The 18,308-nt window shown below is 41.1% G+C and overlaps 1 protein-coding gene across 7 annotated transcripts in view; it reads right to left on the bottom strand.

Annotated features, from left to right (window-relative positions):
- grik4 (glutamate receptor, ionotropic, kainate 4) overlaps window positions 1-18,308 on the bottom strand; it is a 170,022-nt gene that overhangs the window by 51,201 nt on the left and 100,513 nt on the right. For 6 of the 7 annotated variants that reach the window (XR_007482894.1, XR_007482895.2, XR_007482893.2 and 3 more), the window contains 3 exons: window positions 10,877-11,042; window positions 4,638-4,816; window positions 610-663 (listed from right to left, as the gene is read on the bottom strand). Coding sequence is in view for 2 of the 7 variants with exons in the window: in XM_049726644.2 (XP_049582601.1) it covers window positions 610-663; window positions 4,638-4,816; window positions 10,877-11,042 (399 nt within the window). In the remaining 5 variants the exon portion in view is untranslated. Of the gene's footprint in view, window positions 1-609; window positions 664-4,637; window positions 4,817-10,876; window positions 11,043-16,808; window positions 17,289-18,308 lie in introns of those variants that run through there. The other variant, XR_007482897.2, reaches the window with a different exon arrangement.

Genomic DNA, 18,308 nt, shown 5'->3' with positions numbered 1-18,308 from the left:
AAAAGCTTTTAGGAAGAAAGGACCAGTTCTCCTATTTTTTCTGGACTCAATGGTTCCATTAGATAAGGTAGCAACCAAGAAATGTGAGGTAAATAAAGTACAATCCTACCTCCTACTAGATCTGGCTGACTTTCATAAATTTGAAATTGAAATTATGCTTGGAATATTTTGTCCTTTAAATGAAGACTCTAAATTGTGCATAACAACATTGAAATACATTTTTGTGGCGATAATGCTGCTTGTACTTTTGTGTCTCAGTGAGAATAATGGATAAGCTTTAGAGATGCATCACCAAGGGGACATCTCCATTATGTGTTGGACGGCCTGCGAGAAATGATGTGAAGCATTATTTCTCTGTAAGAGTGACGAAAAGAAGCGAATAATTCTCAGGCAGTGAACGAATGCCAAAAGATGGCCGCAACTTAGTTGTAATGAGCTATAAATTAGCCTGGAGTGAATCGTCTCTGCGGAGCTATTATGAACAAAACTAATTTGAACCTTTATACGACAATTAAAGATACAAGTTTATAAGGATCTTTACAAAGATTTGACCCCACCACAAAGTTTCGGAAAAGTCAAGATGCAACGGAATGTTTTTTTTTTGCTTACCAGAGAGGTGAAGATGTACGTGTAGTAGACTGACAGCATTCCCAGCTCTGATGCCTGCACACAAAAACAGGAGCAGTGAGGGAAGACGTGTGGTAGGACGGGATAAAAATACAAAAAGTCAAGGTTTGGAGATTGAACGGAAGCTGTAGAGACAAACTGGAGAGAGTGAAGGATATGAAGGAGTGAGAGGTGAGCCAACTTGCGCTCCACTTGACGGCACGCTGATCAAATCCCATTCGTGATAAGAACAGACATTTATCTGACTGCAGCTCTAGGGGGAGCAATTAAATTTCGGAGGTGAATTAGTATGCTGCTCGACAACTGTCTGACAATTTGATTAAATCAAAGTCACAGCAGAGTGCGACCGTGAAGGAGATGCTGAACTTTTCAGAATTACCATCAGTATCAAAAATAGGTATTGGCACACAGTATGCGATATGACCAGGTCAGTATTTTCCAAAACTAGCAGCAGTGACCTTGAAAAACCTCCACTTTGAATATATTGCTATCAAATGTAAAAATACTAAATAGTAAAGGGCATAGTAATTGAAATAAATCAATTCTTATTTATTACTTTAACTGTTTCTTGAAGCAGTTAAAATAAAATGGAGCCCTTGGCTGCACATGTACAGTTAATTGTGTCCCAAAGAGTTTGCTGTCCAAACAAGTACAACAGATCATTCAGAGCGTGACTGTCCCATAAAAACAATTAATCGATTAATTGATTGTGAAGCATTTGGTTGATTATGTGGAACTGATTGGTGATTAGTGGTGTCATGAAGTAAATGAGGCACAATGGAGCGTAATACTTGGGCTGTAACTAGCGGAGGTGATGCTGAATCAATCCTTGATTAAAAAAACAAAAACAGATTGAGGTTGACGAAAAGTGCTAAAAACTAACAGGCGTGGTTGAAAGTTGTCTAAAACCAAGACTAAAGTATAAAATGGCTGCTAAAATTGTCAATAACCCATAATATAGCTCTACCACCCCCAAGTAGCATTAGCTAGCATGAAATATTTATAACATTCAAATTCTCCCATTCCAATATTTTTTTTAATTACATTTAATATTTAATTTACTTCACTGTTGTCATGTAAATTCATTCCTATCCCTAGTTTGGAAGCAGCAGAAGTCTTGAATATTCATCTAGAGTATTTAATAGCAACATGAATAATAAAAGAAAAAGTTCATTAAACTGAATTAAGAAAGACTCCTTTAGGTGTTTAACGCATCGTTGCATAGAAGTTATTAAAATCCTGCCAACTTCAAGAAAACAATGCTAAAGGAAAGTCTTTTCAAGCCAGCTGACTCGTGAGCTGACTATCTTTACTACTCGAGGACTTTGCGGCTGTCCCCTGACTGAATGAGATTACATTCAACCCGCTAGCACAACTGACATAAATCGCTCCGAATGCTAAAAGCTCACAGAGGCGATTGCTAGATCGACCTTTGTCCAAAGAGGCTCAATTTGAGGATGTACACAAGACATGTCGGGATCCCTTTGGACAAGATGGGCACTCTTATCATCTGAGCCTGGCAAAGGCGTCGGTGGGAAGCTTTGATATGATTTGCTCTCCACTTGAGAGTTGGGATTGCCAGCTTTTCCACACCCTTGTCTCTTGACATTCACAAAGGCAGACAGCTTGACACAAAGGGAGAAAGAAGTTGGATGGATAGATAACAAGAACGCATGGAGAACTACAGTGATAATATCTTGTCCGGGAAGAACAGAAGAAAAGATATGCCAACGTTATGACAAAGTGTTTAGACATTCAGCTAATGGGTGTGGCAGGAGTGTATGCTAGCTAGTATGCTAGCTAGTTCTAAACGAGGCTCGGCATCCACGGCAATCACAGTCTGTCACGTTTGATCCAACCACCAATTATAACCTGTCACCTTTGGGATCCATCCAGTTTTGTCCATAGTGGCCTTGAATTGTGATTTCCATGGTCACCAGGATCGTATTCTTCTCTACAAACTTTATTTGTAGGTATAAGTTTGTGGGGTGATTTCATATCAAGCCAAATTCCTTTTCATTTCCTGTTGTTTGCTCCAATCTTCCAGTCATCCCTTTAAATGTCATGGCCATATATCTATCAATACTTGGAGTGGCTCTGAAGTCATAACGTTGAGAAAGAAGGAGAAGAGAAAGGGTTACAAAGGCGACGAGAAGCAAGACATCCCACTGTGGACTCCCACTGCTCTTTGGCCCGTGGTTGTCAGGGTTGCTATGGTGACCAGATGACCGCTGATGGCAGTCCGAATGCTTGATTGAGGAGAAGACTACAGCGGAAAAGCGCAAATGAGAACAGAACGAATCGCTGCCTCGCTCGACTCCATTATGCATCCACTTGACGTCACCTTCAATCTGGCCATCTATCCATCCATTGTCTTGCAGAAATAATGAGGTGTGTATTAATTACAGCAGGGCCATATGCTGCTGCCAAACATCCTCACTTCCCCAGATTCTACTATCGATGCCATCGAGCCCCTCGCAGACATTAGTCTCCAATCAGATGAAGCGTCATTATTTTAAGTGTCCAAGGTGTTAATAATGCACTGAAAGGTTAATTACAAGCATGTGCTGGAGAGGACAAAGCACATAAGGTTCATATTGTTATGTTGGAGACACTTACTAATGGCACCATAAAAATGTTCTTCCCTAACACAATGGCCTATTTGGATTTGCATAATAGCTACACTTATGAAGTATTCTGATGTTTTTAGAACAGAATGAGATTCACAAAGTTGTTTGGACTTGATGGACAGAGGGATTTACAAGTTGGGTGGGAGACTATGACCCAGAAGTGTGATATAATTAATTTGTTCCAAACCAGGTCCATTCCATATGCTTAAAATTAAACTTTCCTAAGGTGTGCTATGAATCAATAAAGAAATAGTGTGTTATAAATAAAGAACCAAAGTGGCTGTAATGACTATTTTTCATCACTCCAAATATATTCACAAATAAAATTAGCACAAATCTCAGCATGGTTGTTTATTGTGTCTCTGCAGCATGCTTGAAATATTGTAAGCAGGAAAATCTGCTGATTAATTGTAAAGGGAAATAAATATTTACTCTCAAAGTGGGTCTGCTTTTAAGCATCTGGTTGGACCATACTTTCGGAGAACTACCCATAGTCACGGTGGTTTAAGGACAACGCATAGTTCTCAGATTAGAAATTGAATATGAATCAGAAATTAAACACTGACTAGTCGACATTGTCATTGACACAAATTAAAATTTCACAAAAGTCATTCGAATTTTGGTGGGCAAACTTCCTCAAAGCATATCAATGCAGAAGTGGAGCTACATTTTGTTTGTGTCAAGAAAAAAGGAAAGATGTACACAGTATGCCTTGTGCAATTTGCTGCTACAAAATACCTCAGCAGCACAGCTGACATCAGTACTCACCTTTTCCGCCCCACTGGATTTGATTTTGTGCCTCCTGCATTAAAATCAGTGAGCAAAATATCGCTTTTTTTTTCCAGGCATAGTATCTTCAGTGTATCTAGCTTGATCCCACATATAATTTTATTTGTGGTAAATATTCGCATTGAAATGGTAAAACATGCTTTGAAATGATATTTTATGCTGTCATCAACATTTTTTTTGTATGTCGCAGCATCTTTTTTAGTATTATTCTTTATGACATTGTTTTATTTCCTCTGCCTTTATTTCGGACTGTTTCTCTGACTGTAGACTGATGATGCTGTGTTTTTTAAAGATGTGCCCTCAGCCCAAAGTGCAACAATTTATCTTGCTTGTGATTCAAGACAGCAAATGGATTATGGCGGTAAAAAAACATTTTACTCCTCCTGTATTTTTTTTTCTCTCTCTCTCCTTTGTGCCCTGTGGGAAATACAATATATATCTCCACAAATCAAAATTGAAGCGCAACCAATTTTTTTTTTTTAAATTCTCTACATATTGAATTACTTTTATCCTTGAACATTTCTTGCCTTGAGCATTTCTCAGTCCTGGGGGAGTCTTGTTACATTTCAATCGTGTGCACACAACACTGACCCGTTCCAGAACGATGTGGGACATGGTGGCGTTGGCGTCGACGATGATGGTGGCGGTCTTGTCGTCTCGTATTTCCTTCAGGAGCGGGGTCGGGTCCTGGCTGTCGTCGAGCATACGCACTGACAAGGTCTCCTTGGAGATGAGGAACTGCCTGAGGAGTTGCTCCAGGTTCAATAAGCCTGAGAAACACAGATAGACACGCAGTGGATTACTTATAACGAAGTGAAGATTCTAAATTAGACTTGATTTGTCTTAACACTAATAACATTTAACAAACGTAGATGTAGAAGATTCCGAGGGGTGTGTAGAAATTATTAATGATGACTATCACTGATTTGATGTCTATGAAACAATTTTCCTATGCAGAAAAAAAAAAGCTAGCTAGCACTCTGTTGTGACTTCTGTCTAGCACACAAAAGCCTTCGAGCAAATGGCCTTCTGCTCATTGGCTGTGCTAACACTGTTTTGATTCCAGTAAGGTAAGAGGGATTTGCACTAATTAAAACGTAGCCAACTTAATCAAAAGGCTTCTGGCAGAAGTTAACGAGTCACTTGGCATCCATATATTTAGCAGAGACCCTGAGAGGTTATTTGGCTAATTTCCAATATAGAAAAGAAAGAAAACTCAACTGGGATTATTAGAGAGCATAGACCTCGGCAAATTAGCATGAAAGTCGCCTTGGCATCTTGTCAGAGCTCATCTGCGGAGGTTAATATCTTATATTACCGTAATTAAAAAAAAGAAGCAGGTCTTTTGTTGTTTATTACTCGAGGAGGAGATGGCGAACGGAGCAAGTGCAGTCAGTACAGTATAAGGTCAAAGGGCAGCTTCTGCCACACTTACTCCCAACTTCATCATAAGCATCTGATTGTTGACAGCGACTATAAAAGCAACCTTCGATAATGAGTCACATGCTGCTTCACCAAATCTTGATAAAAGCTGATTGTCATAAATGTCAATGCCAATTTTTTATGAAATATTTTACATTCCATTACTATACAATAGCTCCTCATTTTACGAGAAATTTCCATTCCTATGATGCAACAACGTCTGTTATGTCACCCAAATAATATTCATGTCATAAGAAGCTGTTTGTTATTTAATAAATGCAGAAAAAAAATCACGCTTGTCAGCGGCACGGCCGGTCAAGCACATTAACTCCCCGTCGTGCCTAACAGCGCCAGTAACGATGTCTTCCTGTCTGCATGGCGCTATAATATTGAAAGTGTTTGTTTTGCTGTATGTGGATGCCCATGACATGAGACCCCCAGTTCCCCTCCCCCCCTCCCCCGCCTTGAACCTGTCATTGCAGCTCCCTCTGTGCTACAACACAGAGCGTCTTTGATGAGCTTGAAATAGCTTCCACTAAATCACCCTCCTTGTCTGCCTGCCTGGCATCCAAGCCTGTGCTGCAGCTCACATCAAGTACAATTTCACGTCGATTTTATGACATCAGACGGTGAACTGTGTCTGACGTGGCTGCGTACAAATATAGTGACACCCAAGGAAGTTCATGCTCTCATCAGGGTTCTGACTGCGTCACAATCAAAGAGGAGTTTTTCCACACTAGGATGATATAATCGCTCACTATTCTGTTTGGGGAACCAGTTTGCTTCGCCTGAATAAAATAAAAATATACAGCTGAATAAAAAAAGCCACGTTTGACCTTGACTGATGTGTGTTGTCAGACACATTTTGGCTTTACTGAGAAATGCAGTAACAATAAGCCTTTTTTTTTTCCTAATATACTTTTTGAGTTCTGCTTTGATGCCAAGATTACGAGCAAGCACAAATCTAAAGAGCAAATGCAGCCACAACAGGCTGCAGAGAATAAAAATCCACAGCGTGTGCAGGTGAATAATATATTACACCTTTGTGATGAGTCATCATTTAGCCGTGGGCATAGTAAGACCTACTTTTATGACTTTGCTACTAATGTGAACTTTAAAATGTACAGTAGAGGAGATGTGTCAAAAAACGTGAGGTGCCAGCGTAATCGCCGCCCCATTAACCCAAAATATAACCACAGAGGGGAACCATATTTCATCGGTGACTTCCCATCAGGTGCAGTCGCCTGACAATACTGCAGTGTACTAGCCGTTAGCACGTTAGCCTCACAGAACTTCCTCTCACACTCCAAATACGAGTTCTTTTTGGGGTCCAGGGACCTCTTAAAGGGGATATTTTATTTTCCAAGGACCCCCTCAGAATCTAAACGCCGATTAAACATACTGCAACTACTCTTAAATGCCATCTGAATTATTTAGTTTTGAATGTTTCAAGCTAAATATTCATGAAGTGTTTAATAAAATGAAACTTAACACAATTAAATATTTATTCCATCATCACTAGTCGCAAGAAATACTCGCGCGTGCTGGGAAGTCGGATTTATGAGACAAGCTTTTAATTTGCTCAAAGTTGATGTGGAAAGATTAGACGCTGACTCAAAGTAACAATGACAGCAACTAAAAAGAGTGTCATAACTTTAAAATCAAAGATTTTTTTTGTCGAAAACGGGCTCGTAAACACACTGATCGAGATTATTCAAGTGAAATTGTTACCCGTATTCGGGTTCTACTGAAGGCCAGTAGGTTGATAAATGGCCAAGTACACAAGATTTTTTTTCTCATTATGTTTTTATACTCACTTGTCGTTCACGGATGAGTCTCCATTGTGCAATATACAATCATTTATTTGATTGAGGAGTCTTTTGAAACTAATTATTGTTTTATTGGTTAGGGCAGTGCTTCGATGTAAATCACACGCTAAAGAACATGTCAGACACAATAGATTTACATAATTATTGTTTTTGTTGCATTTCTGTTGAGCACAATGCGAGAACAAATTTGCTAGTGACCGCAATATTAACGTGTGCATTATTTTTCAAGCAAATGATTCGAATGATGAAAAACAATCACGTAGAGACAAATCCATTTTTCTGTCATTTAGTTTGACTGCAGTGCAAGGGCCTGGAGATTTAAATGTGGGTCCACCTTATACTGACATCTAAGATGATAAATAGTCAATGTCTTGTTATACTCTTATCCACCAAATTGCCTCCCGAGCACTCACTAAGATTTATGCACCACTTCACTTCCAGAGTCATTATATAGGAGTCACTCCACCAACTGCTAAAAAAAAAAAAAAAAAGTTCACCTTGAGGAAAAATGTGATTCTTGCATTAATGCAAGGGGCGGGTGGGCGTCGCTTGGGACTGTTGAACAGAGACAACAAACACTTTCTATTTAAACCAAATAGAAAACAAGAAATGACCCCCAAGAGTAACCCAAGATATCTGTTGAATAAAAACAGAAGTAATATAAACTGAACAAACTCACGAGGAACACCCAAACTTAATCACCTTTACATCCGTCCACAAACTAAATAGCTGACGGAACGAAATCATTTTTTTTCCAGCGTGTTCAGCAAACTGACGGAACGTGAACATGGAGCACCTTTCACCACCATGGCAAGTTAATTACCATATCATCAGTCACACTCATGTATACCAAACCCTTCAATTAAACTCTGCAAATCAACCTTACACTTTTCTCTACATTTCTTTAATCATCAAGGCGTCTCGCTAACCAACCTCAATTGTAGGTTACAAATGTGGAATTCACGTCAAGTGTCAGTCCATTAACAATCGCAGGAAGTTAAAGCTACCTCGGAAACACTACCTTCAGGATTTCAACAGAAGAATTTTCATTGTGCTACTGAAGTCAAGTTTGCATTACAGAATATATAGACGGCAAGTAAGTACGTCTACGAATACTCTCATGGGTGTTTTATAAGATCAAATAAAAGAGCCCACTAGCTCCTGAAACAGGTTCCTTAATGAAATAAGAATGTCTTCTTAAATGTGCTGTTTGAGCTTACGTAGTTGCAGCTACCTCCCGTCACCTCATTTATGAAAGTGCACTTTGGTGTCCCTTCAAATGGCCGCTACAAGTATTGGTGCAAATAAGTAAAGTGATTTCCGTGTGTGTGTTTGTGCGTGTCCATGTATTTGTGTGTTGCTTTTATGCACCCACACTGACAAATGAGAAAACTAGCAGGTTCACGAGGGCCAGATCAGAAAAGTATACTACAGTATGGTAACATAATTAGCATTATACATAATAGCATAATTAGCATTATGTATGATAGCATTATTCCTACACAGGGCAAAAGAGTGGCCACTGGTGGCTTCACTTCTCATGATGGCGACGAAGCTGCATTAATATACAAGTCCCTCCAATTATTTTTGGGAAGCCAACAGCACCCATAAAAAAATTGCTTGGTTTAAATACAAAATATTTTATTGTATTCTAAAATTTTATGTATGCTTAAAAAGGCCATTCCTTGAGCAAAAAATCATTTTCCCTTCTTGAGTAGCATTTGACATGCCATAAATGGGTTTCATCCATTATAGTAATTATCGCACAGTTGTCGTATAGGGAAAATGTTAAAACATTGCATCATGAGGATTGTCGCTCGACTAACGTCTGTGTTGGCGTGCGATCTACCTTTGGGCACAATTACATCTCCACTCCTGTGCGTCCTCAGCCATCGTTGGAAAATGTGCATGAATTGGTCACACTCTATTAGGCTGGCGGTAGTGCGGATGATTAATGAGGCCAGAACATGTGGACGAGTCACTGACAGCACGGTGCCAAGCCGATGTCGGATTGCAATAGTCGATGGGGAAGGGGGGGGCGGGGCTTGGGGAGCTGGGACCAAACGATTCCGGAGGACCTTGCGCATGAAACGAGGCATGCTGCCACTCAGTTCAAATGAATGAAAAAGGTCAGAGGAAAGCATGCAATCAATACCCCCCCATCTTCTGGGCAATCTCCTACTTGATGCCAGCGTATGAAACCGGAGGTTGTCTGTCTGCTTTCCTCAGCTCCATCATTACATTTTGGTTATGTTTTGCAGCTCAACAGCATCATCAACAAACCACTTTCCTATTTCATCTTTTCCCCATTTCCGTTTCAGACCCCTCACAGCATGCCAACACACAATCACAGGGAGGAAATAATGCTTAAAATGAGTTTCTTTTGCCCCAACACTCCAAAGTTGATGTCCTAAGGCCACCTTAGAGGCCGGCATCATTTTTGGCCAACACTGTAAGATGTAATAACAGATTCACAAAAATAGGAAGTAACCGCTGAGATCTGCCCTATAACAGAAACCTCAATATATTTTACGTACCGTATTTTCTGAACTATAAGGCGCATCTAAAAACCTCAAGTTTTTCTCAAAAGCCAACAGTGCGCCTTATAGTCAGGTGCGCCTTATATATGGACAACGTTTTAAAATGGGCCATTCATTGAAGGTGCGCCTTATAGTCCAGTGCGCCTTATAGTCCGGAAAATACGGTACATTTAGCGCCTTTGTGACCTTAAAAAGGTGTGCCCTTTCAAAAAATGTTTTGTTTATGCATAGATGTCCCTGACATACTTTGAGTGACAGTTAAAACACTTAAGTGGAAATTAATGGCGGGTAGTATTCAAAGTAGACGCAAAAGTCGACATGTTTCAACTCCCTCTGTGTGCCGTTCGATATGAATGCATTTCTCTTTCTGAAAGTGTGAAGCTGACTGTGGAAGCAAAGAAAAAAGGTTAGCCGGTGCCACTCAGGGTCACCATGCCTTTGTCTGGGGAGTTGTAATTACTGCTCACTGGACTACAAGAGGGTGGGAACAGGCCATGATTTAATCTTCCTTTCTATTTGCCAAAATAAATTTGCCCCAAGGGGATCTAAGAGGCTTTTTTGAGGTCATTCAGTTTAGTATCTTTGGAATCTAACGAGTGCCTTTGACAAGGAGTCGGTGAAATCAATGCCGGCTTCACCTACAAAATTTCCTCCTCCCACCAACTCGTTGTTTTTCTTTCATCTGTCAAAGATTGATCCTTATCAGGTGGCGTTGAGGGACTACCCTAGGACAAGGTATATTTAATTTGGATTTCTAGATGATGATTATGGAGTGCAGACTGTTTATTTTTGGGATGTTGGCACCGAGCACACTCTGCGGATTGCAGCAGCTGCTTCAGACAGTGTGTCAGAGGGTGAGATTTTGATAAAGTGCCGCATCTGCTGCTGGAACGCAGTTGTCGTGCATCTGGGGTAGCACGGTGTGTCAACACATCTTAAAAGAAAACACATGAAACACTGTTTGCACTATGTCGGCAGGTGTAGGGATGGAAGCTCGGGGAACATGCCCCCCCGTGATGATTCCGTATTCCGTACTCACAGTCGGCCTGTGCACAGATGAGGCAGGAGGTGGTGCTGTTAAAGAAGGTGAGAAGACTCGCCACAGCCAGACTGACATCCATATTGGTTGGCCTCAGGTCAAGAGTGGTGAAACGAGGGAATTGGACCTTTAGAATGTCTTCCGGAGCCACCTTCACATAAGGAACCTGTACCGGGACAAGGAAGTCAGGATTACAATTTACGTCGAATTATTGCCTGAGGTGTTAAATGAACCTGTCCCACATATTGGCATTATGAATCTAATCTAAGAGAATGTTGTGATCATCACGATTCTGACACCACCCGACAGTTGTCTGAGAAGTAGCACCCACAACCTTTATTTCAACCGGCTTGAAATCAGCTGACTATTTTACTTTTGACAGCAGTTTTCACAGATGCCTGAGGAGCACACGACCCTCAACCTGAATTTGAAAGCAGTCAAAGCACATCTGACATTTCCCAGACAGATGTCTGAGGAACCACTCTTCAACCTGAATTTGAACCATGGCTAGAAATTCAATTCCTGTCAAGGGGGGCGGGGTCAGAGAAGTCACACGCTCAGTATCTCATTTCTGACACTATCTGATCGTGGTCTGAGGAGAAGTACCCTTAACCTTTATTCACTTTACTGTCGACTATCTCACTATCAAACATCTGACACTACTAGTGTGGGATGTTTGATAAGTAATACCCTCAACTCTTGGTTAAAAATAGAATAGCTTCAAATCACTATTCCAATTCAAAAGAAAATTCTGAGGTCAACCTGCAACCCAAATTTGACCTTGAGTCAAATCACAACTCAAGCAGACATCTCATTTTTGGCACACTTTGACATGACACGTCCACCAACAAAAATATACAAAATTGTAAAATGAGGACGTGAATATTTTCCATTAGGGAATCAAAGACAACCACAAGCTTCTAAGCAGCTACACATGCATACTCACCACACATTTTTCACGAGTGACGAAGATACTAAACTGTCTTTACGGATCACAGAAATTGTTTTCATGCCACCCACAAGAACAAGCTCTTGTTCCACAGCATTCATTTGAACGCCTCCACAGCCAATGTTTTCAAACATCTTTTAACAAGACTCCACGGATCACTACATCTACATTCCAGGTGACGTGACCGTGACAAAACATATAAAACATCTCATAAATCTACTCGCTGATCATGTTCTACAGCTATAACAAGGAACCTTTAGGGAAAATTAACGTCAATTGATCTGCTTGGACGAGAGTGAAACATTAGTGTAACTCTTACTGGCATCATTCATTATCAAAATTAGTTGTATCTTTCTGATTAGGGATGTTGTTCGGCACATTTTGTGCATGCTAATTGCGTCTACAACCCAGGTTGAAATCCCGGCTTAGTATTATTCAGAGAAAAGGATTTCATTAATGAGTAGAAAAGGCATACAGTGTTTCTTGTGTCAACAAAAATTAGACACAGAGGGTAAGAAAAGAAAAGTCAGCCAAGCCCTTGTTGAGAATCAATAAATACACTTCTCCTGTCCACTTCAGTGGGGCATGCAATCTTGATTGATTACACTTGTTCTCACAGTGTTGATTTGCTGTAGCGTTAGAAATATATGTATTCCCACGTGGCGTGTAATTAAATCCAAACAACTCCAATTCCACTAAAAAGTGTTTTAGACGCAGGCGAGTTTTTACTGCAAGTGGGCAGATATGTGGAGCAGAACATTTGACGTTAAATGCCTCGCAGTAGTGATGGGCAAATGAAGCTTCACGAACCAGTTGCAGTCTTTGACTGCTCTAGATCGAGCTATTCAAAAGCACACTGATTAGCTATTCCTTCAAGCTCTTTAAACCAACAGCGCCATCTAGAGGAGTCAAAATATACAACTGGTTCATAAAGCCAATTTGAAGCTTCACTTGCCCATCACAACCTCTCAGATCACATGACCTGGAATCGTGAAATGTGCTCATAAACCATGTCAGATTGTTAAACTCCAAAGTCAATGACCTTTTTATAATAGGAACTACTCTATGTGACCATAAACTGGCTCTTGCTAACGTGGCATCACAACTCAATGCCAGCTTGCATCCATTTCCCCTGAATGAAATTAGTGCCAGAAGATGTGACCAGATATTCACCAGCAAGGTTGTCTGTGAGGCCGGAGTGGGAAATGGGGTGAGAGTGAGTAGCAGGTGTTGGGTCAGTCAGCTGGCCAACCATCAGGGCGGAGCCCAGTGGGGCTTGAAGGGGATACTGGAGGACATGCCGAGTTGGAGAAGAGCAACAGGGAAGGGAGCCTCTTCATCACGGCAGATTGCCTGTCTGAGCTCTTCTCAGCGGCCATGCATTGCCTTCGTCCTCGTCCCCATATTCCCTTGATTGGTTTTCAATCCTTGCCCATTGTTGTGTAATGGAGTCCCTTGGTATCTGGATAGATAGAGGGACAGCGAGCGGTGACAGCCCCCCGATGGAACATTCAAACCTGGGTAATAAGGAGCCCTAAACCTGAATAATAGTAGTGCAGCACCCAGGGGAACTGAGCCCCACTCTGGGACCATCTTTGATTGTTTCAATTGGATTTGCCCAATCTCACACTTCACTTTTAAAAGTTGTCACATTTTCTCTTGATTCTCAATGTTCTGTTCTATTTTCCACAGTTGTCAAAGATCCCCTAAACTTCGTCCTGGTGTTACCTTTGTTCGTGAAAAAAGCTATTTCCGATTGGGGACGGGCAGGGAAAGGATTAATTGCTCGTTAAGAATTTGGTCAATTGTGTGGAATTAATTAATTGTGCCTTGAAGCTATCGAGGGGGAAAATGGATAGCACTACTTCGCTGTAGTCTTCTAACATGCTGTTGATTCACTAGTTTGCCGTCTAAATAGGCAAATTTTTTTCTTTATTCGGTTCATTAGTCAAATTTGATGAATTAAACCAAAAGGTTGTAGACCAGCTTCTATATGATCTTACAAATCCCCCCTTTTTCTTCTAAGCAATACTATGAATTGATTACCTAACAGTTGCTGTGCAATGTTTTGACTCCAAAGACAGAAAAATCAATGTCCAGGCAAGAAGAACAGCGAGTTGTCGACCGGGTTCGACGCACCTGCCACACTTCTTATCTGCAACCAACAGCTCCGATAATTCACCCATATTGGTCGATTGATCGGGAAAATCGGTGTGATGCGTATTCTGCGTCATTCCGGTATATAGTTGAACTCTATGGAGGAAAGTCATTAGAAATTTTGAGGTAGCACTAAAACCTATTTTCATGTGGTGACATTAAGAAATTGAGGTCTGTTATTTGTTCCACTGATTCCAAGCCTCCATTTCCACTTTAATATAAAATACGTGAATATATATAGTTATATTTTCATCTCATGAATGTAAATGAATATCCAATATTTTCTATCACTCTGTTTTTAAGGTGTTTAATTTGCTGTTTGAAGAGCGATTGCATATTTTTACCAAGGTGCAAAACAAATATCTGAAAGTCAACATTTGATATTTGAAATTAAATTGAAGCATTATTTAAACATCTGCTGAGTCATTATTGCCATTGGAGCAGGCTGTAAGAAAATATCAAATATTTTCCAACATTAAGAGCCAACGGTGCTTTCTGGCGGCATTGCCGTGATGAACCGCAGTGTTGACTGCTGCTGAAAGAAAAACGTTTGTCAGCGAGTGGGATGAGCAGATGAAGACAGAGTACAAGTCAAACACGAGAGAAAGCCAAGACTTAAAGCCTGCAGCTCGATTGTCATATGAGAACGACCAAGAGTGAGATTCCAGTAAAAACTGGCTAATTTGTTGTGATACATTTTTTTGTACAAACTACAGACGCTATAATAGTCAAGGACATGATGTACTTTCGTTCTCGGTTAAAGTTGGCAGATACGTTGATTTTGTCGAAATACTGCGGTTTGGCAGCAAAATGGACAGTAGCCATTTGTACCCTTCTTTTGGAATTAAAATCATATTTACTGAGTCAATGTTGGTTTCGATCTATTTATTAAGTTTTATAATTTGGCTGTGTTAAATACGAAATGTGTTTTTAAGTTAATCCTCTTATTTTAAACTTTGGCTGACATCACTCAGTAATATCGATTATAGAATGAATCATTTGATATGTTGTGTGACAATTTTTCAAGTTATGCTTCCCGATTGAGCGAATGGTAACCGTCTGCTCATTCTGTTTTGGATTTGTGTATCCAGTATGCATGTGCTCTTGTCCGCACATATGCACACGCGTGTGTTTTCCCTGCAGTGTGACAGAAGGGATGGCAGGTCTGCAGACTGCGGCGTGACGGGCGTTTAATGAGGACGTTCTCACAGGAGCCAACAAATACAATGCACGCCCTGCTCGCAGGAGGAAAGACGATGCACCTTTGCTCATCGGCAAACACATGTTGACCCAATTACGATGCGCTTACAATAGGCTTACAGTCATTATTGACAATATTACCCTCTGATTTGCTAGCATGACCTAAAAGAAAGCTGGAATCCTTAGATAGGCAAGACAGTGGTGTGATGTCCATTGACTTAATTATGTAAGCAAATTGTGAATCTTAGAGGTTACCGTTTTGATTGCTAATTGTTTGAAGGGCAAAATTTATGCTATGTTGATGGGGGTCATGGCAGCAGCAAGTCTAAAATTTTGTGTGTGTGTGTGCGTGCGCGTGTGTGCGTGCGAGAGAGAGCGAGAGCAAGAGACAGGCGAGAGAGAGACAGAGAGAGAGAGAGAGAGAGAGAGAGAGAGAGAGAGAGAGAGAGAGAGAGAGGTGAGAGAGAGGTGAGAGAGAGAGAGACAGTTGAGAGAGGTGAGAGAGAGGTATGAGAGAGAGAGACAGTTGAGAGAAAGAGAGAGCGAGAGAGAGCGAGAGAGAGAGCGAGAGAGAGACAGGTGAGAGAGCGAGAGAGAGAGCGAGAGAGAGAGAGAGAGAGAGAGAGAGAGAGCTAGACAGGTGAGAGAGAGGTGAGAGAGAGAGAGACAGTTGAGAGCGAGGTGAGAGAGGTGAGAGAGGTATGAGACAGAGAGAGAGCGAGAGAGAGAGAGACAGGTGAGAGAGACAGGTGAGAGAGAGAGAGGGAGAGAGAGAGAGAGAGAGAGAGAGAGTGAGAGAGTGAGAGAGTGAGAGACAGAGTGAGAGAGAGAGAGAGAGAGAGAGAGAGAGAGAGAGAGAGAGAGAGAGAGAGAGAGAGAGAGAGAGAGAGAGATAGAGAGAGAGAGAGATAGGTGAGAGAGAGACAGGTGGGAGCGAGACAGGCGAGAGAGAGAGACAGGCGAGAGAGAGAGAGAGAGAGAGAGAGAGAGAGAGGCGAGAGAGAAAGAGAGGCGAGAGAGAGACGTATATGTGCAGTTTGTGACTTTTTCTTTCTGCGTTACCTACAGCCATACAATTCTGCTTTTGTTAAGAAACAGTATGCTAACCAACGCCTCCATGATTCATAACAGACACTACAATGTTATGAGGACTTGCTGTGAGTCACCTTCGAATGAACATGAACAGAACACCCATGAAATCACATAATGTCACATCATGACTGTCACAAAAGAGCCATATTAAGCTCATTGTCATGATAAAACAAAAAGGTTGTCAACAATATCATGTGTGATTAGAATTTATCCTTCCATTTAATTTGGTGGCGTGCAACAATATATGCCTTTATTTTCCCCTTGATGCAATAAAACCACCCAAACATTTGCAGTCAGTCAATTTGCATCAGGGTCGAAACCAATATATATTGCGCTAGACCTTCGGGGATAAAGTAGCTTAGCAGTTAGACAGACTGCCATGTTAAGAATTGTTCGACCCTAGCAGACGTTTTTGCTCCACTGCGGGCTATTCGAGTTCAACAGAACATTTCTGCTCATATTCAAATAACAGGCCAGGAATCACCAACTTCTGAGCTCGAGTTACGCAGTCGAGTGTGAAAGCATTTCTGCTACCTGTCTGCTGTGAATCCGAGTGGAGCAGTGCGAGTAGGTGAGCTCGCCATATGCAGAGCAGAGTCATAATGTGCAAAGTACATCTGTTACTTTGAACAGCGGAAGAGCGAAACCTGTTCATCATAACACGTTTTTTATGGGTCAGCAAACATGTCAGCCGCGTTCACACTGTTTGAAGGGTGTTGTTTACTGTACACATGTTGCAAAGTTCTGGCTATCAATTAGCACACAACACAGGCTTGGACGATAAGAGATCTGTCCTTGAAAACACTTGTCGGCAAATGTTCTGCTGCCTTTTTGTGTAAATCAGTATTTGCATTGAAATGAATTGCTCATGCTGCTGCCCCAAAAAAAAAATAAGGGAAGAAAAAGGAAGGCCCAACATGGCTGCAGCAACTCCACCCACGAAACCATCTCATCTTGGTGTCAGTACCAGCAGCGAGATCTCAATTTGTGCTAGTAATGAGCCTGCTTCAGGTCCCAGTAGCCATGGAAGTAGCAGCCGAGTGATAAAGATGAAGTGTGCCGCGGCTCCCATGGTGCCTTTTAGCAAAGTGGAACATTGACCACGAGATCTCTATCTCATTGATCAGACGATTCAGATGGGGGGGAAAAAAAAAAGTTCATTTCCTCCTGGAGTCCGTTCCTCACTCCACTGCCCTTTTCCAGAACCAATGTCATTGGAAAATGAGCTAGCTAGAAAGGCTCTCCTGTTAGGCTATACCAGGGATGACCGGGAAAGCACTTTCTGCATATACCTAACCTCTTCCCTAACCTCTTACGGAGTCTTATTGGAGAGTGTTGTAAAAAATTCAGTGAGTAGGTGGATGGATATCTCCCTAGTGGCTGAATAAAGACATCTGAGGAAAGTGGTGACAGCTCGAAAGGCAAAAAGTTGAACGTGAGACACAGTCCGGAGTTTTTGCTCTTAAGTATTGCTCGTTTAAATTGCCCTGACTCTTTAAAACATTAATCTTAAGATTATCATCATCCACCACTGAAACCACATAAATTTGTACTGCGCCATAGTCTTTGAACGATCGTCACAGTCTACAATGGTAGACTAAGTCTTAACATAATCAGACCATCTGGTAAAAGCGTACAATTAAAAAATAATCAAAATGTGATTCATGTGATGTTTGAATAAGTTCGGCAGAAAGCTCATTCAAAACACTTCCGATTTAAACTGGACCTAACAATCATTTTGCATCTAATAAATCGGTTATCACTTGTGTCCAGTGGTGGCGCTAGACCTTTATCATTGGTTCAATTCTCGACTTTGGGCATCTGGAATGCCCAACATGGCAGCAGGCTTCTCTTGTTGCTTGTCTTGCTGCACTGCAACCATTCAAATAAAAGTGTTTTTTTAAGTTTTCAAAGGTCTAGTTCCTGTGAAAGTGGATCTAAGCTTTTTCCTGAGTCCATTATTTTGATGTCAACGCTCGTAAATGGTTCCTGTTGCTGTTAAAATAGTACTACGAATATGACTTTGTCAGCGAG

Source organism: Syngnathus scovelli, chromosome 7 (genome assembly GCF_024217435.2).
Source record: "Syngnathus scovelli strain Florida chromosome 7, RoL_Ssco_1.2, whole genome shotgun sequence".
NCBI classification, from domain to species: domain Eukaryota; kingdom Metazoa; phylum Chordata; class Actinopteri; order Syngnathiformes; family Syngnathidae; genus Syngnathus; species Syngnathus scovelli.
This window is presented reverse-complemented; position numbering and strand designations above follow the sequence as displayed.